We start from the raw sequence: 21,556 nt of genomic DNA on the forward strand, positions 1-21,556 counted from the left end.
TTAGCACACTCGTAAAGGCCATTGTGTTCCCAAGTCGACTGTGCCCCATCCCCAAGGACTGTCCTGGGAGATGGGGTCACTGAGGAAGGAGTCCTGGTGACATGGGAAAGAAAGTGTTGCCTGAAATCCTCCGTCTGACCCATCAGTTCTGCTCACAGGAATGGCCACAGGCCAGATACAAATGAGAGTCACTGCTCATTGTCCCTGCAGCAGGACACTCGTGGTCACACGGAGCAAAAGCCGCCAAACTGCAGCTGAGCGGCTGCTCAGCCAGAGGCCAAAGCTGCCGACGTGCTCACAGGGGACAGACGATGACACGGCCAGTGGGAGTCAGGGAAGCAACAGCTACCGTGTGAAGACACCACCATGTGCAGCAGCTGGGCAACCTGCAATGGAGGAACGTGGAGATGGCAGGGCATGCTCAATGTGGGCAAGCTCCTCAAGAGTGGAGGAGTTCAGGGCAGGAAGAGGTGGCGGGATCGTGGTCTCGCCTGGCCTGAGCAGCTGGCCGTGTCCTGGCCGGCCGCACACAGGCAGGGCTGGGGAACTGTGGTGGGTCTGCTCAGATGGTGGGGGGCTCTGGGAGTCGGGGTGCTGGTGCCTGTGGCCTCACGAGTGCCCCCGTGCCCACCTCACCCGGGCTGAGGCTGGAGCAGAAACTGTGTGTTCCAAGAGCAAATGGCACCTGGCAGCCCCGTGCCCAGGACTACAGCTCCCAGCATGGGCTGGGGCGCTCCCTCCAGCTCTCTGAGCCATGGCCACAGCGTCCCCGGCCCGGCCTGGTGAGGCCTTGGCACAGGCCGCCCCGGGCAGTGGTGGAGTCACCGTCCCTGGAGGGTTTAAACCATGGGCAGATGTGGGGCTGAGGGACATGGCTCAGTGTGACCTTGGCAGTGCTGGGTCACAGTTGGACCTGGTGATCTCAAAGGTCTTTTCCAACCAGAAGGATTCTGAGCATCCAGGACAGACTTGGTGGCGCGGAGCAGCAGCCTCTGGGCCCGGCCAGTCGGCCCAACTCGGTCTCACTCGCTGTTGGCTCATCCAGCCCAGTTCAGACCCAGTGACTCAACCTCCGCATTGAACCAGAAGAGGCTGCAAGATGGGCCCACGCAGCACACAGCTCTCAAAACCCCCTGTCCTGGTTTTCTTCAGAACAAGTTTCTCTTGTAGTGAATTTCCCTGTCAGCTAAAGTCTTCTTACTAACTGCAGTTTTCCTGAAAGTTAGGTACATGTTTTGGTAGACATAGCAATGGAACGCAAGGTCATTGATAATGATGCATCCCGCGAGATGGGCAGGCAGGAGGTGAACTGAAAAACTGACTAGCTAAAGTATTCCATCCCATTCACGTCATACTTCATATAAAAGTGGGAGGTCACGAGGATCTTGTCCCTTTTCCTTATGGCTGACATTGGGAGAGGACCTTGTGAGTTGTCCCTGCGAACTGAGGCCTAGTGACAGACTGAATCCAGCTCCGGCTGGCTGGAGAGTCCGGTCCAGGACTTCGGGTGCCGGCCCTACACCTGCCGGAGCAGTTGCCGGGACTTTCAAGATTGGTTTTGTATATTTTGTATTATTTTCTCTATTTCTATTAGTAGCATTAGTAAAACATTTTTAATTTTTCCAACTCTCTGTGCTGCCACTGCTGGGGAACCTGCTGCAGCTATTCCCAGCCAGGACCTTGGAGGGGCTGCTCAAGGTGGGGACATGGGGGGACATGGGGGCGCCATGAGGACCTGCTGCGGCTGTCCCTAACATGGACCCTGCAGGAGTTGTTCAAGGTGGGGACATGGCGGGGATATGGGGACCTGCTGCAGATGTCCCTAACATGGATCCTGCAGGGGCTGCTCAAGGTGGGAACATAGGTGGGGACGTGGAGACACAGGGGGGACACAGGGGGTTCCTGCAGGCACTGCTCAAGGTGGGGGAAGCGGGGGCTTTGGGTGTCACCCGGTGTCCCCTCAGGTCAGCCAGACGTTCCTGGCATGGGTGGGGACACGGCGGGTGGGCAGGTGACATGAGTGTTCCCTGGTGTCCCCAGCTCAGTGAGAAGTACGGGCCGGTGTTCACGGTGTGGCTGGGGACGCGGTGGGTGCTGGTGCTCTGTGGACACGCTGCGGTGCACGAGGCGCTGGTGGACAACGCCGAGGCCTTCGCTGGGCGTGGGCGCATGCCCACCCTGGAGAGCACCTTCCACGGCCACGGTGCGCGGGGACACCGGGGGGGACACCAGAAGTGGGACCCCAGAAGTGGTGGGAGCCCAATGGTGGCACACTGACAGCCGTTGGACCCCAGTGATGTGCCCACCCTGCGCAGGGTGCTGAACCCCCCATGGATGCTACCCACCCCCTCCCACCCCCTATGGTTGCTCACCCCACCATGTTCCCCCTCCGGGGTCCTGCCCCCGCCATGGGTGCTGCACCCCCATGGCTGCTGACCACCCGTGCCCCCCAGGGGTGGTTTTCGCCAACGGGGAGCGCTGGCAGCAGCTGCGCCGCTTCTCACTCTCGGTGCTGCGCGACTTCGGGGTGGGCTGGAAAAGCATCGAGAGCCGCATCCAGCAGGAGGCGCAAGCGCTGCTGAAGGAGCTGTGGGACACCCAGGGTATGGGGGGGTCAGGGTGGGGGACACGCACCCCTGGGTGCTGACACCCCCCAAAAATACCCCCGCCGCCCCAGAGAAGTGCTTTGACTCTCACATACCTGCTGGTCTGCACCAGGGGTACGGGGGGGAGGTGTCAGGGGGACTGGGGGGAGGTCGGGAGAGGGGACCAGGGTGGAGGGGCACCCCTGGGTGCTGACATCCCCAAAAAATCCTCCTGCCCCCCCTTTGACTCCCCTTTACCTGCTGAGCTGCACCCAGGTTACGGAGTGGGGGGGTGAGGGGGTTTGGGGAGGTCTGGGCGGGCGGGGGTGTCACCCTTGGGTGCTGACCGCCTCCCCCAAAAGATCCCCCTTTCCCCCAGAGAAGCCGTTTGACCCCGCGTACCTGCTGAGCTGCGCCACGTCCAACATCATCTGCTCGATCGTGTCCGGGAACCATTTAGACTATCGCGACAGCGAGTTCCTGGAGCTGCTGCGGCTCATGAACGACAGTTTCCGGGAAATCAGCACCCCCTGGGCGCAGGTGGGAGGGGCAGGGGGTGGGGGGGCTCAGAGGGCTGCAATGGGGGGAGGGGGGCAGTGAATTTGGGGGTCCAGGGGGTGCGACGATGAACCAGAGTTTCTGGGAGCACCCAGTTGCTGGGTGCATGTGGGGTCAGGGGGTGCAGGGGCTGGGTGGGGGGAGTCAGGGGGGGTGCAATGATGAACAAAAGGTTTTGGGAGCTCAGCACCCCTGGGCGCAGCTGAGACCTCGGGGTCGCAAGGGAATGCTGGGAGGGGCACAATGGGTGGGGAGGGGGGCTTCTGGGGGAGGGACCAGTGGGTGGGGGGGTCTTGGGGGTGAATTGGGGGGGTCAGGGAGGGTTCGATGATGAACAACAGTTTTTGGGAGCTCAGCACCCTGGGCGCAGTTGGGACTTGGGGGGCATAAGGGGTGGCTGGGGCTGTTCCGGGGGTGGCTGGGGGTGTCATAGGGGTGAAGTAGGGGGAGAGGGTGGGATAGGTGGGGGTATCGGGGGCTGCAATGATGATCAAAGAGTTTTTGGGAGCAAAGCACCCCTGGGGGCAGCTGGGACCCCGGGGGGTGCAAGGGGTGGCTGGGGGTGGGTCCAGGGAGTGCGGGGCAGCGGGGGGCGTCATGGGGGTGCAGTGGGGGCAGTACGGGGGGTTGCAATGGTGGGGGGGGGGTTGGGGAGTGCAATGATGAATTTCTGGAAGCTCCCAGTCTCTCAGTCCAGGTTGGCTGGGGGGGTCCGATGGGTTGCGGGGGTGCAGGGGCATGTCCGTGGTGACGTGCGGACACAACCTGAAAAAGTATTAGTTAATACCAACAAATATCGGTACCCCCCTTTTCTTGGGAGTTCCGAAAAATCAATTTGCCATTGTTGTCCAGGCCCATTCCCTTTCCCAATTCAACCCATTTCTAGCTTGGGCATATTTTTGGGATTAGTCTGGAGGCAAAGATCACACTGTTGTATCACCTGTTTTACAGTGGTATACAAATTTCTAGCTCTTATTTCCCTGATCAAATGTTTGCATAGTGCTTCTGCTCCTTTTCCCGGTGGGGTGTGAACCCACCCTTCCTTATTATATGATCCCTCTAAATCTACAATGAGTTTCCGATCCTCTTTAGTATACTCTGGCTTACCTTCTAAAGAGACCTGCCCGTCAGGGACTAAGGCACTTTCTATTTTTACCTTTTGCTTGGCCACTTGTTTTGCCTCTCTGTCTGCCAGTTTGTTTCCTTTCTCCAATTCCAAACTCACTTTCTGGTGTGCCTTAATATGCATGATAGCCACCTTCTTAGGAAGTTGAACTGCTTCCAATAGTTTCAATATCTCCTCCGCATGCTTGATAATGTTTGCCTTGAGAGTTCAAAAGTCTCCTTTCCTTCCAAATTGCTCCATGTGCATGCACAACCCCAAAAGCATACTTGGAGTTGGTATAGATGTTAACAGTTTTACCTTGAGCTAGTTCCGGAGCACGAGTAAGGGCAATTATTTCTGCCTTTTGTGTGAAAGTATTTTTAGGCAAAGGTCCAGATCACTTCACGGCTAGTAGTTATGGCATAACCAGCATGCCTTTCGCTGCTCAGGATACAGCTGCTTCCGTCCATAAACCAGTTTTCAGCGTTTTCCATAGGAATGTCTTTTAGATCTGGTTGATTGGATTATGTTGCTTCGATGGTCTCCAGGCAGTCATGATGAACTGGTTCTCCAACGTTACAGCTGAGGAAAGAAGCTGGGTTGACAATGTTAGTGACGATAATTTCTACATCATCTTGTCAGACACCGTGTGGGATACTAGCACAGTCATTTTCTGACCCATGGTAAGTCTCCGAGCCTCCTGTATATTCAGTACCACTGCAGCAACTGCCCGCAGGCATCCAGGCCACCCTTTTGCAGTTGTGTCTAATTGTTAGGAGAAGTAGGCCACAGCTTGTCGATATGGGCCAAGGTCCTGTGCCAGTATACCCAAGGCTATTCCCTGCTTCTCGTGAGAGAATAGAAAAATGGTTTACTCACATTTGGGCTTTCTCCTGTGATACCCGGTATCCTTGGAGCCCCAAAAGTTCAATAAACTTACAGTCCAGGTTAGACACGTCTCCTCTCTTCTGGTAGTGATCAAAATGTCATCCACATATTGTAGCATTTGTCCCTCATCTCATCATCAGAATTTCACATTCAAATCACTTCCCTCCACTAATTTACTCTCATGTGTAAAGATGCATCTTAAGAGGGAGCAAGGTGGTACTTTAGTAATGGAACCGGTTCTCATTTTATAATTATCTCCCCAAACAAAATTCTTTTGGTACCAAATATAAATATGCAAACTAAAATACTGAGCTCAGACATGCAAACCAAATACCAAGTTCAAATATGCAAACAGATCACAATTACAATTAATCAAAACAATATCTCGATTTTAGCATTGCACCTTTGGACAGCTTACCGCTCAGCCAGGCAGAGGTACCACTGGGTCTCCCTGACAAAATAGGTCAGTGCGCGCTGGAGCCCAATCAGCACCTGACCCCCCGCTGCCTTCAGCAAGCTGGACTGGGCAAGGCTTTTATTAGAGTCTCATCTAGGGTATTACAACTGTTATCCCCAAACAGGGTTTCTTGCCTGGTGTGCACACAAAAAGCTAAATTTAGTACACCGAGATGAGGCACAGCCTACCACACAAAAAACCTTACATGCACACAGTTAAGAGCTAAATTGCTCGTCGTACAGATGGTTGTACTCTACAGATTATTACAATAGACATGGAATACCCAGGCACTTATAAAGATAACACACATAATTACCAAGCTAGCTATTAGTTCAACAAACACTTATCACTCGCTTCGTCCATCTCCGGCCGGTCTCCTCGCGGAGGACGCGGAACCGCGGATCAGGACTCCGCACTCACTTTGCAGTCAGACTGCGTCTCGAGCACTCATTCACACAAAGCACGGTACCCGGCATAAAAACTTCTTAATCATACAACATGTAACTGTCACCATAAGTATTCCAATTAGAGTTACATCAATATAAACTTCAATTCCCATGGGTTAAGATGTTATAAAATTACAATCGCCAGGGGACTTAAACCCCCGATGATTGTTTCAATCGCCGCTGGGACTCGAAGCCCTGACGACTGTAGTGAGACTTGAACCCACGACTGGAGACTCTGTTTACCCTTCTCCCGCTTCCATACAGTCATTAGCGGGTCCATCCTGGCTCCCGAAACCGGGACACAACAGAAGTCTCAAGGTTACTCGATCTACCCCCAAGATCGCTAGCGGCTGACCCCCTTTTGGTCGAGTCAAGTCAGCAACCCCCTTAGGTACCCATTTACACCAAACCAAACACCAACATGGGGAATCTGGCCACGCGTGGACGTCTCCTATGAGTTAGTGGGCCTCCATGTTACAGTAAAAAAACATACCTGATCTGCTTAATGCAAATGGTCGCTGTCTGCCCTTGCGGTGACCAGCCGGAGTGGAGTCCCTGCGAAACAAAAGGTTCGGGATGCGTCTAGGAGGTCCGTTTCTCTCAGATGGTCCGCGCAGCCGGGCAGAGTTCATCCTGCCGCAGTCGCCAAAATGACGTGCGGAAACAACTTTACAACCTATAAAGTCATAAAACTTTACAACTCACAAGGTTATAAAGCAGGTATGTTTGTTAGACGTCGGGCGCATGAAGGATCAATCCTTTAATCTTGCATGCGCCTTCTAACAATAGAAGATGTTTTTAAATACAGCAAGGTGTTACATATTCATGATAACCCCAGGAATGCCTATACATATTCGTAACCTTTCCCCAAGAAGGTGGCTCTTATTAAAATGAGTTCCAGGACCTTGGCCCCTCCCTGTTGCACCTGCGCAGTGCTACCTGGTGATCATGAACTTTTCATCTTTGGCTTAGAATGCTGAATTGGCTGGGATCCCACTGCTGAGTCAGTTAAAGTATCATCCCTTTGCTGAAAATCTTCGTTATTTCGTCTCCTCAAGGATACAGCTGGATGCTGTAAAACTTCTTATCTTTGCATTTAATGAGGCTCTGTTTCTGAACATAATTCACAAAACTCTAGGCCCTTGCTACGTGGTTAGCCCTTTAATTGTTAATTCCCTGTAACAGTGGCAGAGCCGAACTCATCCAAAAAAAGAGACAAGTTTGCTCCTCACGTATAAAAATATCCAGACAAGTTGCCTTTCCATCTTGTCACGTGCAATAATTCTATTGGGGCTGTCGAGAACAGCACAGTTGACAACACCAACATCTCTGTAGGTGGCTTTGGTTTGACAAGGATAATGTCAAGAAGTTTGTAACCAAACCCTTTAAATTTAAAGTTCCTAGAAGTCCTGACACTTGGTTTTAGAGCCTAATTAAACAGGCCTGCAAACAGGCTGTCAGGCTTTGTTTTCCTGAAGGAAGAAATGGAGGCACAGGGAGTGAAGCAGGACATGACCCGGACTAACTCCTCCCTTTTGCAACCTCCACTTTTGCTGCCACGTCCCAGGATTTCAGACACGCCAAGACGGCAGCTCTGGACTGGGAGGCCCGTTTAGATCTGGCAAGTTTGGAGATTTGTGGAGGGGAAGCCAGCGACAGTTTTCTGTTGCCGTGCGATGAAGGAGATGACCCTACAGAGGAGCGCTGCTCCACTGAGCTGAATGGTTTTGGAAACCATTTTGATTCCCTTTGAAAAAACAAACCCAAATACCCAAACACTCACCCGCAGTTTCTCTTGAGCATAGACTCTGTCTGTGTGGAGTAAGTTTATCTATCACACCACTTATGCTGGGACTGTGTAGTTTTGCATTATCTATGTTCTCCTCTTTGATATTTCTTCCTAATCAGAACATTACACAGCTTTGTGAGGTTCCTCTTCACGGAAGGCAGGAGCCCCGGAGAATAAAAGACACACGCACACACACCTACGTGTGCCCAAACCCCTGTGTTGTTAAGGAAGCGGCTGGTGTGAAAACCTTATTCATGCCCCATGTTTCCTGCAGAAGCACCTTCTTGCTGGAGGAGGAGTGTGGGCTCTGCCCTGTGTTCCAGCAGAGCTGCCTCAGCTGGGAAGCCACAACCCGGCTGCAGTGGTGCTTGTAGCCTGTGGACTGCTCGCGTGTGTCTGGTAGAAACCGGCTTGAGGGCGCCGACGGAACGACTTGCAGGAGGCGTTGGTAAGACAGCGGGGTTCGGTTCCCGCCTGCAAGGCCCAGCAGTCCCACGAAAGCGTGTGGTGCGTGTGCACGAAGCAGCTCCCGGGAGCGCCCGTCCCTCACGCTGCCGCAGAACAAGCTCTGCTCCCCGCACAGCTGCAGTCCCGCCCGTCGGGCCCGCTCCCGGCGCTCTGTCCGGCTGAGCAAGGGCTTCCACTCCGGCCGGGCTGAGGGCGGGGCAAGGGGCGCGCGAGGGAGCGGCGGCGAGCTGCGATTGGCCGGCTGCGGGCGGCCCGCGAGGCCGCGTCCGGTGGCCGTGGTGACGCCGCGGCCGTTGCCGGCGGAGCCGTCGGGGCGAGCGGTCGGGGCGAGAGAGAGAGAGCGGGAGTGCGGGGCTGGCGGAGCCGGCAGCAGCTCTGCCTGCGGCCACGGCCGGGACGCAGCGCCATGTGCGGGATCAGCTGCGGGCCCTGCTGCGGACGGGTATGAGCAAGGCCGGGCCCCGCCGCCCGCCCTCCCCCGGGCCTGCGGGGGCCACGGGGCCGGGGGGCGGCAGCACCGAGTGCCGAGAGAAGGGTGTTGGTGGCAGGTCCCGAGTGCCGAGGGACGGGACGGGAGGAAACGGCCTCCAGCTGTGCCGGGGGAGCTTCAGGTTGGGCGTTGGGAGCGTTTGCTGCCAGCAGGGGTTATTAACCGTGGGAACAGGCTGCCCAGGGCAGCGGGGGAGTCCCCAGCCCTGGAGGGGCTGAACGGACGCGGAGGAGGTTCTGGGGGACAGGGCTGTGGGTTCTCAGGGCCGTGTTCTCAGGTTCTCAGCACAGGTCCTCAGGCCGGCATCAACGGATTAAGCCTAAGAGTTAACATAGTCGTTAATATGAGTTAGAGATGGGGGGAAATGGGCAAAAAGTATCCTGTTCTGGTGACAAAGCTCTTCTTTCCAGTGACGTGTTCTCTGGGCCTGTAAACAGAAGACAATGCTGAAATCTTTTCAGTGATCAACTGCTCATATATTTAAAAACAAAAGCAACAACAAAACGTTTCGAAGCAGAAAGGACTTTTGAACAAGGAACAAGTTTTGTCTGAGATGTAATAGAATCCCGTGCCTTGAGGTGATTTCCAGTCAAGTGTTACAGTGATTATAGGTTCTCAGGGACATGCCAGGGGTGGGTTAAGGGCTGCACTCAGTGACATTCAAGGTGTTCTTCAGCCAAAGTGATTCTATGATTCTGTCGTACAATCTATTTTTTGCATTGTAATAGTGCCTAAAGGTCAGGGTTCCTATGATCTTGTCCTGGTACTTTTGCAAGAACATTAAAAGTAAATGTGTTGCTCTCTGCAATTCAGAACTGCCTTTCCGTTGTTTTCTAACAGGCTCGGAATTTCTCCTTTCGGAACCTGTCTCTCTGGAGATGTTGGAGGAGACAAAGGAGGAGGACACCCCGGAGGAAGACACGCGAGGAAGACGCGGAGTCTCTGCACAGCCTCAAGGAGAGTCTGACCAAGCCAACGGAGGAAGGTGTGCAGACAGCAGAGCGCATTGAGGAGAGTCCAGAGCGCATTGAGGAGACTCCAGAGCGCATTGAGGAGAGTCCAAGCAAGATAAGAGAGGGAGATGTGGAAACTCCAGAGCACACTGAGGACAGTCCAAGCGAGATAAGAGAGGAAGACGCAGAGACTCCAGAGCACATTGAGGAGACTCCAGAGCGCATTGAGGCTGGTCCAAGCAAGATAACAGAGGAAGACGCAGAGACTCCAGAGCACATTGAGGACACTGAGGACAAGCCAAATGAACGAAGACTCCACAGAGCCCGGAAGACAGTGTGAGGAACCAGCCTGGGGAAGACGTGGAGGTTCCACAGAGCGTTCAAGAGGCAAGTCACTGGTGTACAGACAGTTCTATCTGACTAGGGGATATTTTAGAGGTAAAGGAGGTAAAAACAAACAGAAAAGCAACTCAAAAAAACCCAAAGCCCAGTCTCCCCAAACCAGGATTTTGTTGCACTGCACTCAGAAGAAATCCTTTCTAATTTAGTTGTTGCTGTGCTTAAGGCTGTGGTGGTTAGTAAAGCCCTGAAATTTTAATTGTTCGATTGTACGTATGATGACAAAACATTATGCGGTTGCAGAGGGACCAGTATATGTATTTCTAAAGTTAATTGTTACATCTATTTTCAATTCTCTTGTTCTTTGCTCCTCAACATGTATCAGCATGTTAATGCAGTGGCTGTTAGTGCTGGGGTTCAGGAGATCTGGACTCTCTGGTTCAATTCTTACCTCTTTCCTTGGCTTGTACAGTAATTTGTGCACTCAGCTCCTCTCTGCTTTCATTTAGAAGTCCAAAAGTTACCCCAGGTAACTAAAGGCAGCTAAAAAGTGGCAACTTAAGTGAGTGTTTTTGAGGCGGTTTGAGCTCCTCGTCTTGGCATGCTGGTGTCTGCAGCTGGTGCTTGTGCAGGGACCATGTTCCTTTCTCTCTTACTTGTTTTCTTTGCCCTTTTCCTGGCAGAGCACAAATGAGGATGGAGGTGAAGAAGTAGAAGAAGAAGCTGTTGACTGTGACACCCTGAAAAGCGTGCAGATCCAGCAGACTGAGGATGAAGGAGCAAGATGGCTTGGGGTAAGTAAAGCTGGCGCGGTGGCATTTTGGATGGCTGCTCATGGACTTTGGAGCCTGTTCCAGGGAGCTGAATTCCACACGGATCATTATGATATTAACTTTTAGCACTGACTGCTCCCACTATTAAAAAAAAAAAAAACCCAAACCAACAAAACACTGAAGTTGTGTGTCTGGATCATCTGAAACGGCTGTCTTCTTGTGTTGGCTCTTCTTGTTTTCTTGATGTGTAAAACAGATTTGACCAGTAGTGGCGGTGGGTCAGATGGTACTTAGTGCAGAAATAAGGGTCTAGCTCATGGCCTGAGAAGTTGAACATTTGTCAGTTATTTTGGACCGGCTGTGGCTCATTTCTGCTGTTAGGAACCTGTCTCAGGTCTCCCAAACAAATAGTCTCGGTCTTTTGAATAATGAAGGTCTCTGAAAAGTCACTGGAAAATTCCTCAAATCTTAAGTGAATATAGGTTTGGGTTTTATTTTCATATTGCTTTCTCAGCCAGCCGAGAAATTAATTGTCTGCCTTTCTGCAAGAATTACAGCTCTGTACTGTTTTTCGAATGTATTTCCAAGCATGAAGGCTTTAGGGGTAAGCGCAATGAGCTGAAATGCACAGGCACTCAGTTTGGCAGGTGCTGCTGCCTGCACCGTTGTGTCCAGGTTGGTAGTATAGAGACTTTGAGTAGCAGATTTCCCACCTCTGCCTCCTGTTATTACCAGGAGAAACATGAGAAAGTATTTTTGACCTCCTGTACGTTTCCCAGCTGCTGGTTTTGTGTAAGAGGTGGGGAGCATTTTGAGCTTGTCTGTGTCCCATAAAGATACTTTAGAAAAGTAGAATTTTTTCCCGTTTCGGGGGTGTTGTTCCTTGTACGTAGAAGGAGTTTTCCAGGTCTTGGTCATGTTCTCAAGGGAAGAGCTCTAAGTGATGCTGCATTTGTAGAGGGATTTGGAGGCTTTTCAGGTGAAAAGCATTTGGTATTTGGAGAGCCAAAACTGACAAAATTGTTTAGTAACTAGAGATGGACTATTCCTGTGAAAAGACGGAACTGAATCTGTGTTTCACTGTGCAAGCTGTGTCAGGGATCTGGCTTCTGTCTGAGCTTTGTGCTTTGTTTTTGTTTCCACTTTGTAGGCTGAAGGGGACCAGTTACCTGTAGAACACACTGTCAGCCAGGCCGAGATGTGCAAAAGCAGGACCCTGAAAGCTGGCACTTTGGAAATGCTTGTGGAGACCCTTCTGATGGCCTTTGAGGAGAATGATTTTACATACATCAGCATCTTCCTCTCCACATACAGGGCCTTTGCTTCCACCAGCACAGTCCTGGAACTGCTCCTGGACAGGTAAGAGCCGGGACAGAAGGGAAACGGAGCCATCATTGATTACACATGACAGGGGGATGTTGACAGGAATTTCTTCTACTACTTTTAGTGGACATGGACTTAATAACCTGACGGACAGAGGTCAAGAACCCTGCAAAATTCAGGATTTCAGCATAAACACACATAAATGTGTAAATGCACGCTGCCCACATCCCAACTCTCATGAAAGCTCAGGCGCCAGGTGGGAAAAGTGTGCGGGGTCTGACTGCTGAGGAACCAAACTGGGACCGACACCAGAAAATCAGTACAGCTTTTCCATTAAAATGTGCATGCTCAGATGTATCCTGACCTCCTCCTACCCCGTATTTAAGGAGGTGCAAGGTGTGGTTTGCAAGGAGCTGTTCCAGCTGATGCCAGGGCTCTCCCCGCAGGTCTCTCCAGGCTCAGTGTCCCCAGCTGAGCTCCCTGTGGCTGTGGCTGCGCCGCTGCTGTCAGAGGGACCACGGGTTTGCCTGATTTAGTCTGGGTTTGCTTTGCAGTGCACGGGGATATGTGCAAACCCTTCATCTCTGCCTCAGCTTCCCCAGCCCCGGTGGAATTGTCCAACATGAAGCCCTTGTTATAAGATTGTCGAAGCTTTAGTTCCTGTTTTAAAGCCTTGGGCGGTGCTGAGGGTGTGAGCCATGGCAGGGCAGAATAATCCTGCCTGCAAGGCACAGGCCTTGCCTGGGTAGGCAAGAGATTCTGCTTTGCTGTTGGGATTGTGCCCCTGGTTTCCTCTTTCCCGGTGGTGTTTTTACAGCCCCATGGCCATGCCCACTGGTGACAGCTGTGCCAGTAGTTTTGGCACAAGTGGGCACGTGCCACCGGGAAAACTTGGTGTGAAATCACCCTGGGAGTGGGGAGGAATGGGAAATACTGGAGAAACAGAAGCTGCGTTGCAGAAAGTGGTTGTGTTCCAGCCTCCTTGTGTGCTGGAGGGAAAATGGGCAGAAAGGGTCTTGGAGCTGTGAGCAGAGAAACTGTTTTGGTTGATTCCTCCTCTGTGCAGGCTGCTTCCTAGGAATGAACAAACTAGCTTGGAAGATACTGGCTGTTTCTTCAGGATTTTTTTCCTCTTCAAGCTCCTTAAGTTTGCCCGACTTTTAGATTCCACATTTGCAGTTTGAGCTAGAAACACTTTGTAGTTGTTTATGCTAATTGTATATGAATTACGCTATTTGGGATTTTGCTTTTACTCAGTAGAGGTTCCTCTAAACCCCCTTCTCATTTTTCAGATATGGAAACCTGGAGGTCTCAAGCTGTGAAGAAGCTGAAAGCCAGAATTCCCCCGAATCCACCACAGCGCTCAGGACGTAAGTTTGGTTTTGCGCCGCCCAGCGAGCCCCAGGCAGGGTTGGGTGTTGGAGGAGGACGTGGGCAGCAGAGCTGTTGTTTCCTTGGACACTTCACAGCCCTGTTTGCTTCACGGAGCTTGTGTAAAGGCCGAGTATCAACTGTCTCATAACACATCTAATAATGCGACCCAGAGAAAATCTTAGTGTTTTTGTTAATGAGTGCGCTGGTTTCTCAAGGTGTAAGTGAAGAAGCAGCCTTTAGTTTCCTCTGAAGTAATATCTTAATAATATTTCTTGCATAAAAAGAACAAATTAAATTCTGTGCTCGCAGAAGTGTCCAGCCTGCCTTCACGTGGGGGATGAATGTCTCAGTGTTGTTCTGTTAGATACAGATCCAGGCGATTGCATCAATACCTGCTGTATAGAACCCACGTGTTCTCTCTGAATTTGCTCACAGTGCGATCGCATCGATTTTACAAGCCTGGCTGGATCAGTGCGCCGAGGATTTCCAAGAGCCGCCGGACTACGTGTGTCTGATGGAGGTGCTGGATTATCTGAAGAGACACATGCCCGGCTCTGACCCGGAGAAGAGGGCGCAGAACCTATTGGAGCAGTTCCAGAAAGAAGAACTGGAGAATGATGGTAAAGTACCTTTCTCTGCTGTCTGTGTGTTCTCCCAGTGTCAAGCCTGTGTTCTCCAAGCGTCCTGGTTTTGGTTAAGCAAGACCAAATGTCTTTGGGCGAATCTTCCTTTCTGCTGAGTTCTTGTACGTGCATTTTTCTCAAGTTGGCTGCGTGTTTTTCAGACCCCGTTGGCTCTGGAGTGGATAACGGTAGGACTGGTGTGCAGAAAGGCCCAGGCTTACACTTTAGACAGGCCCTGCAGCCCTGAATCCAGCTCTGGTTTACTGCCGAGTCCAGCCCAGGGCGTCGGGGTGCCTGTCCTGCAGCTGCTGGAGCCACGATTGGTTTCGTATATTTTGCATTACTTTCTCTCCTCATGAGTATTACTAGCAAAGCATGTTTTAACTTTCCAACTGGTCTCTCTCCCTTCTCCTCCTCTTCTCTTAAAATCTGGACATAAGAGCATTCTCGAGGCAATATTTTGGGGGTATAATTGCAGTCTTGTCTCTTTGCAGTTCAGCTTTATTTCAGGCTGTAGAATGTATAAATACTGACAAGTAGATTATCAACATTCTGCAGTGTTAATAAGGAATTGTTGTTGGGGGGTTGGTGGGTTTTTTTGCTTCCAAAGAATGGTTAGTGAATGGGTTAGGGCACTTCTCAGCGAAGAGACCCTGAACAGCTCAATTCTTTCTGTTTCTTTTTCTTCCACCTTCTCTTTGCCAATTTAACCTTCTGGTCCTTACTTTTCTCACTAAAATAGGCAGCACGGTGAGGCTGTTACACCAGGCAGGACCTTTTGCATGTTGTGCTATTGCATGTAGTGATTTTTGAAATATCTGCTTTGATTCAGTGTTTGCTGTATAGATTTACTAACTCATGTTTTCCACGCCGGACAGACGGGTTCCACAGCCTTTCTCCCCATAACCTGGACAATGAAGAGGAACTGGAGATCAGCAGTCCAGAAGAATTCTCTTTCTTCCAAGAAGACCTTGTGGCAGAACAGCTGACATACATGGACGCGGTATGTAGATCGTACCTATTACTTGAAATGCTCGGGGCAGTAGTACTGGGCTTCCAAATTATTTTTTAAGTTATGTCAATGTAAGTCTAGTGTTCCAGAACAGCTCTGTTGCTGGGACACAGAGTGCAGCTCTGCTGGGTTATCCAGACTTGCTTTGTTCGTTGGGCTTTTCCTTCGGTTATTCTGAAGGTGGTGTTTGTCTTTTTTTTTTAAGTGTGAATGTAGACTGCGTAGCCTTTTTGGCAAAGTTTAATATTTGACCCCTCAGAAATAGCGTGGTTTTACTATATTTTAGGCTACCTCGCCTAGACGTGTATAAGTACTTTTAACTGTAGTGCTCCGATTTGGTTTGTTTGTATCAATCTCTTTCAAAAGTATCATTATATAGAAATTTTTCTCCTTGGTTATGCAAGTGATACAAAGGTATCTCTTATTTTGCCAGGACTGTTTAGCTGACAGTTCTTTTAGGGCATCAAGCCTAAAGGGTTATGCCAAAGTGTGTATTTTAAACTAAGAGAAAACAAATATTTCCCTTTTAATACCATATTAGATTTAGGTCCAAGTTGTACTGTAAACGTGCATTTCTTCCTGTGGGCAATAGCGATCCAGGCTGACTTGGGCACCTCTGTTTCCCTCTAGACACTCTTCAAGAAAGTTGTGCCCCAGCACTGTCTGGGCTGCATCTGGTCCCGAAGGGAGAAGACAGAGAACAAGCACCTGGCCCGGAGCATCAGAGCCACCATCTCGCAGTTCAACGCCGTCGCCAACTGCGTGCTCAGCACCGTTCTGAGGAGCAAAGACCTGAAAACACAGCAAAGAGCCAAGATCTTGGAGAAGTGGATTCGCATCGCACGTGTAACGCATTTATTGGCGACTGTTTAATGTTCCTTGTGTGGGTGCCGTGGGGCTGGGAGGGGAGAGGGGGGTTGTACGCGTTGGGCTCAGGCCAGGGAGCAGCTGAGCTCTCGTTTTTTCTGGTTTTGACCGACTGTCCCTGTCACAGCACACGCAGTGTTGCTCTTCCTCTCCTCACAGTTGTAGTTTGGGCAGCATCAGCACAAAGAGATGAAAGTGAGGAAGACAAGGTGTAAATGCCAAAGCCCATCAAGTGTTCGGTGGCCGGAGGGGGCAGTGATATTTTTGATGCTCAATATTTGTAGAGCTGCCCGCTTAGCAGGGAGAATGTGCAGCAAGCAGGACACGGGGCAGACAGAAGAGCACTGACCTGTTGGTGATGCTGACGTTTAATGCTCCTGGGTTTCTAACCGCTCCTTTCACAGGAATGCAGGATCCTCAACAACTTCTCCTCCTCCAAGGCCATCGTTTCAGCACTGCAGTCCACCTCCATCTATCGCCTGAAGAAGACCTGGGCCTGTGTTCCAAAGTAAGGCTGCCCCAGACAAAGGCAAAAAGCTCCGTGCTCTTTCTTTGTACCCGTTTATCCGCCTTCTTACAAGAATCTCCTACCTGCGGTGTGATTGAGAACCCTCAGCAGGGTCAGCGTCCCTGCGGCATTTCTTTGTGTCAAACAGGGCCTGGGAGCACCAGAAGATCCCAGGAAGGTTCCTGGTAGATGTGCAGCGTGTCACTGGATGTGTTTTGGTGCTGTTATCTTTGATGTGCCCAACTGTTAACGATTCATGAGAAAAAAATAGGAACCCGATCTGATTTAGAGTGCTTACAGATAACTGGAATGATTTAATCTTTTCCTGTACAGGGACATAATGCTGATGTTTGAAGAGCTGTCCGACATCTTCTCCGACTGCGACAACTTTTCAACAAGCAGGGAGCTGCTGATGAAGGTGGGAATGAGTTTGAGTTGCAAGGCTTGTGATCGCAATCAAAGCCAAGCTCGGCCCTTTTCCTAACCAACGGAACTCCCGTGTGCGGTGCTTTGGGGAAGACAGGTCTGTAAATCCCGGGCTTTTCTGCTGGGGCGAGAGGTGCCGCACAGCGCAGTTTGACGCAGATGAGTTATGAATGAGCACGTTGGCTTTCTACCGCTCTGTACAGAGATGTACAGAGATACTGCGGCTAAGATACTAAGGATGGTGTCATGAAGGAAAGCATCATTTACAAGAGCACTGTTTGCTGAAGCAGACGAGTTGTATTTTGTTTGCTTACGCAGGAGTATTCTAGCATTCTAATAATTCTTCTTCGTATTATTATTCTAATTTTTCTTCTTCTTCTTCTTCTGCTAATAATAATAATAATAATAATAATAATAATAATAATAATAATAATAATAATAATAATTATTATTATTATTATTATTATTATTATTATTATTAATATTATTATTTCCGGGTCAGTTAATCCAGCATTGCTCTGATGGTTTGCAGGGAGTCACGCAAGGCACGGTACCTTGCCTTGGTACCTTCCTCACAGATCTGGTGATGCTGGACACAGCCCTTCAGGACTATCTCGAGGTAATTTGGGGCAATTTTTGGAATCCTAAATATCCTCCCTCCCTTCCCGGCACTGTGTCTGCTCCTCTGTCTTCCACTGGGTTCTGGTGCAGTTCTTCAACATGGAGGAATCTATTTAAAAAATAGACTCAGGTACACAAGTGCTGGGGTTTCTCCTAGAGCTGGAAACAGGTATTTGTAGAAGCCTTTGCTCAGGGCAGGTCTGGCCTTTCCCTTCCTTGGTGTCGCTACTTCATCCTGTTTGTGATGAAATCCAACCGAGCCTGTGCTCTTCTCCTCTGATCCCTTCTCTTTCCTTCCAACAGGGCGGGCTGATCAATTTTGAGAAGAGGCGAAGGGTAAGTGGAACGTTGACTATTCCGTGATCTTTAGTTCCTGATGCTCTCTGCTAGAGCGTTCTCTTGGCGAGCCTGTTGTCTTTGCTCAGGCGTATCCGACAGCCGCTAATGTTAATGCAGTTTGTGAGGAAGGAACGATTCTAATTAGAATTCCTATTTTATGATTTGTTTTCTTAGGAATTTGAAGTAATCGCCCAAATTAAGCTCTTGCAGTCTGCATGTAGCAGCTATTGCATGCCACCAGATGAAAAATTCCTGCAGTGGTTTAGGAGGCAGCAGCATTTAAGTGATGAGGAGAGGTAGGGTCTCAGCCCAGCTGGCGAAGCAGCTTTTCTTCCCCCGCAGGCAGGTTCTCTCAGCCTTGAGCTCTGCGCTGCCAGGAGCTGCCGCACGCTGCTGCTCCCAGAGAGTGGAAATACACACGGGCAGAGCTGCGTCCCTCCTTGTGGGGATGCAACCCTCTGCGAAGTGGGAATAACCCAGGGTTTCTCCGATTTCTCACATACTGCCACCTGGAGATATATAACTAATTGTATTGCCTGTTCTGCAGTTTCCGCCTTTCCTGTGAAATTGAAGCAGCTGCTGAGAAGAGCGTCACATCGGCCACAACTCAGAAGAGCGTGGGGAAGAGATTCAGCCTGTGAGCACAACGGGGAGAGGGGGGTTTGGTGGCTGAATATGAACCGCAATAAATCAAACACCAGCTGACAAACCTGGCTGGGGACCCAGAGCACTGCAGTACTGTAAGGAGACACCACCAGCTAGAAATACGTATTTCTGTCTGACGTTGTCCCTTTCTAGTGGTGCAAGTAGCCGTGAGGATTATTGAGTAAAGACATTAGAAGTAACCTTAAGATATCAGACAAAGGAACAATGTTAGTGCTGGATTATAAATGCGATTCAAATTTGCAGTAGCAAAAGAGAGTAAATAAGGATAGAGTCTAATTTGATATACACATGCAAAGAATAGGCCACTGGAGACAGGAAAACACAACACTCCGTCAGGTTTTTGAAGCAAGTGACAGCTTTGCTCAGCCCAGCTCTGTTGTGCTTTCCCTCACCGGCCGTTGCGCTTTCTTTTCTCTCCTAGGCCGTTCCTGGGCTTGGGGCTGAGCGCCCACAGCACACCCGTCACAGCGCAGCCCAAACCCGCTCCGGGTGGGAGCTCTGGGGACAGCAGCGTCACAATCGTCACTGCCAGCGCCACTGCAGAGGAGCCTCAGCACAAGGTAGGGCCTGGGCCCTGTTTTCAGCACACACAGCCTGTGCGAGGCTGCGTTGCTCGCAGTGGAATGGAGGGACCTGAGCTCTGGGAAAGGCTTTTTTGGGGGGAAAGCTCATGTGCATAAGCCCAGCCTAATTGTGGGGCAGGCAGAGCAGCTGAGCAAGTGAGAAGCAGGTGAGGTCAGAGCTCAGCAGCCCTGTGGGTTTGACCTGCCAGGAGCTGCCCAGAGGAAGCCTTGCCTGTGCTGGGTTCCGTTCCCAGGGAGCTTGGTCCTACAGACTCTGCTCTTTTGACCTAAACTGCCTTAACGGGGTTGCTGAAGCCCTTGTTAAGGCTGTTTTGCTGAAGAGTGTCATATTTAGCTGATGGATCTTTGAAATTGTACTAAACGTTCTTAAACCAAACGAAGCATAGGTGCTGGACTCTGGCATCCATCACTGGTTTAAACTGTTGAGCTGGAGCAGTTGTTAGTGTGATTTCAATTGATCTCGTCCCCTCCCTTGCTACCATCTCATGCCAAGTGCTCCAAGAAGTGCCCCGACTCCATGACAACCACCACATCAAAAGAAGTGCCTCCAGAGCAGCCAGTTTACAACCAGCAGAAGGGAGACAGCTGCATCATCCGGACCAGCCTGGAAGATGACAGAAGTGGCAACATCTACAAGAGCATCCTGGTGAGTGGTGGGAACAGCAAAATGCTGTTACCGTGGGTGATGTTGTCACCCCAGGTGACTTAAATGGTGCTCTTAGTTTTGGAAACACCCGTTCACTGATCAAACCTCAGAAAGTGTTTAGCACAGGAGATCAATGGATGTCTGCAAACAACAGCTGGGGCAGCGATTGCTGTGGAGTTGATGGCTGCTGAGAACAAGGTCTCACCTCTCCAAGTGGTTGCTCAGGAGAGCAGAGGCTGTGATTTACTGCTGCATTTCTAGAACAGTGTCTGTCGTCTTGAACTAAATCAACCACCACGTGTCGCAAAGAGCGTGGTTTAGTATCTGGCTGAATCTGCTACGCAGTTACTGACCCGTTGTAATTTTTCAGTTCTTGGAAATCTTTTCCAAGCCCAAGTAGTCTGCAGAAAGACAGGCCTTTGCTAATGATTCAGTCATTAAAGAGAGAATAAAGCAGAAGCTCCCATTGCAACTCTGTCTTTGCAGCTAACGAACCAAGAGAAGGCTCCTGCTGTCATCCAGAGAGCCATGGAGAAGCACAACCTGGAGTCTGGCTCAGCTGATTACGAGCTGGTACAGATCATCTCCGAGGCCAAAGGTGGGGAAGCAGAGCTCTGCTGCTGCTGCTGGAAAAGTTCTGCGGCATCTGGAAGGAAAGAGTGAAATGTGAAGCGACGTCAGAAACGCCATCGACACGTTGTCGCAGCTGCCGGTGAGAATAAACCCTAACGCTAAGTGGTGCGCAAATTAACGCTTGCTCCGCTCCCTCTCTTGCAGAGCTGGTGATCCCACCCAAGGCGAACGTGTTCTACGCCATGAACACCCAGGCCAACTTCCATTTCATCCTGAGGAGGAAAGCTGCAGCAAAGGAGGAGCCTGCCGTTAATATATGTTGATGGTTCATCTTTGTATCGTATTTCACCTTGTATATTATTTACTATTTATAAGTATTTTAAGTATGTAAATTTTTTCCCACCAGTTTTTGTCAGGAGTTAGTATATTTTAATACTTGATCTGTATATAATATTTGAGTAATATAATATAATATAGTCTAGTATAATATAGTCTAGTATAATAGAGTATAGTATAATATAATATAGTATAGTATAATATAGTATGTAAACTTTTTTGTCTCGAGATAATATATTTCAATATTTGTTCTTTATACAATGTTTGAGCTTTGTATAATATTTATATAGACATATGTAAACTTTTTCACACAAATTTTAGTCTGGAGTTAATGTATTTAAATGTTTGAACTTTGTATTTAATCTTTATAGAATATTTGAGTTTTATATAATATTTAATATTTGTTAAATAAGTACCTAGACTTTCCCCATGAATTTTTGTCTGGCGTTAATATATTTTAATAGTTGATCTTTATATAATATTTGAGGTTTGTATAACATTTCATATTTATATAATAAGTACATAAACTTTTTTCCACCTGTATTAGTCGGGAGTTAATGTATTTTAATATTTGATCTCTAGCTCATGTATAATATCATTGTATACTATTTAATAGATATTTATATAATAAGTATATAAACTTTGATTTCACCAGTTTCTGTCTGGAGTTAATATATTTTGTTTGATCTCTATATAATGCTTGAGCTTTATATTATATATATATAATAAATATATAAGCTTTTTTCCACTAATTTTTTCTGGAGTTAATATATTTTAATGTTTCAGCTTTATATGATATTTAATCCT

At 49.6% G+C, this 21,556-nt stretch overlaps 1 protein-coding gene across 1 annotated transcript; it reads left to right on the forward strand.

Annotated features, from left to right (window-relative positions):
• Positions 1-754: 754 nt before the first annotated feature.
• On the forward strand, positions 755-20,736 carry LOC136002918 (ral guanine nucleotide dissociation stimulator-like 1). The gene is made up of 22 exons (XM_065658155.1): positions 755-928; positions 2,041-2,203; positions 2,454-2,603; positions 2,965-3,125; positions 8,389-8,907; positions 9,627-10,073; positions 10,762-10,872; positions 12,002-12,210; positions 13,467-13,544; positions 13,984-14,168; positions 15,050-15,174; positions 15,814-16,029; positions 16,455-16,558; positions 16,892-17,024; positions 17,487-17,603; positions 17,909-17,941; positions 18,119-18,240; positions 18,492-18,581; positions 19,032-19,170; positions 19,649-19,840; positions 20,327-20,438; positions 20,618-20,736. The coding sequence occupies exons 1-22, from the start codon at positions 755-757 to the stop codon at positions 20,734-20,736; spliced, it is 3,699 nt and encodes a 1,232-aa protein (XP_065514227.1).
• The last annotated feature ends 820 nt before the right edge of the window (positions 20,737-21,556 follow it).

Source organism: Caloenas nicobarica, unplaced genomic scaffold, assembly GCF_036013445.1.
Source record: "Caloenas nicobarica isolate bCalNic1 unplaced genomic scaffold, bCalNic1.hap1 Scaffold_83, whole genome shotgun sequence".
NCBI classification, from domain to species: domain Eukaryota; kingdom Metazoa; phylum Chordata; class Aves; order Columbiformes; family Columbidae; genus Caloenas; species Caloenas nicobarica.

Bases quoted from the DNA above. Each gene is read 5' to 3' on its own strand.
- LOC136002918 (XM_065658155.1), top strand. From the start codon at position 755: ATGGCCACAGCGTCCCCGGCCCGGCCTGGTGAGGCCTTGGCACAGGCC. The intron at 12,211-13,466 runs GTAAGAGCCGGG...CTCATTTTTCAG, and splicing joins CTGGAACTGCTCCTGGACAG to ATATGGAAACCTGGAGGTCT. The intron at 18,582-19,031 runs GTGAGCACAACG...TTTCTCTCCTAG, and splicing joins GTGGGGAAGAGATTCAGCCT to GCCGTTCCTGGGCTTGGGGC.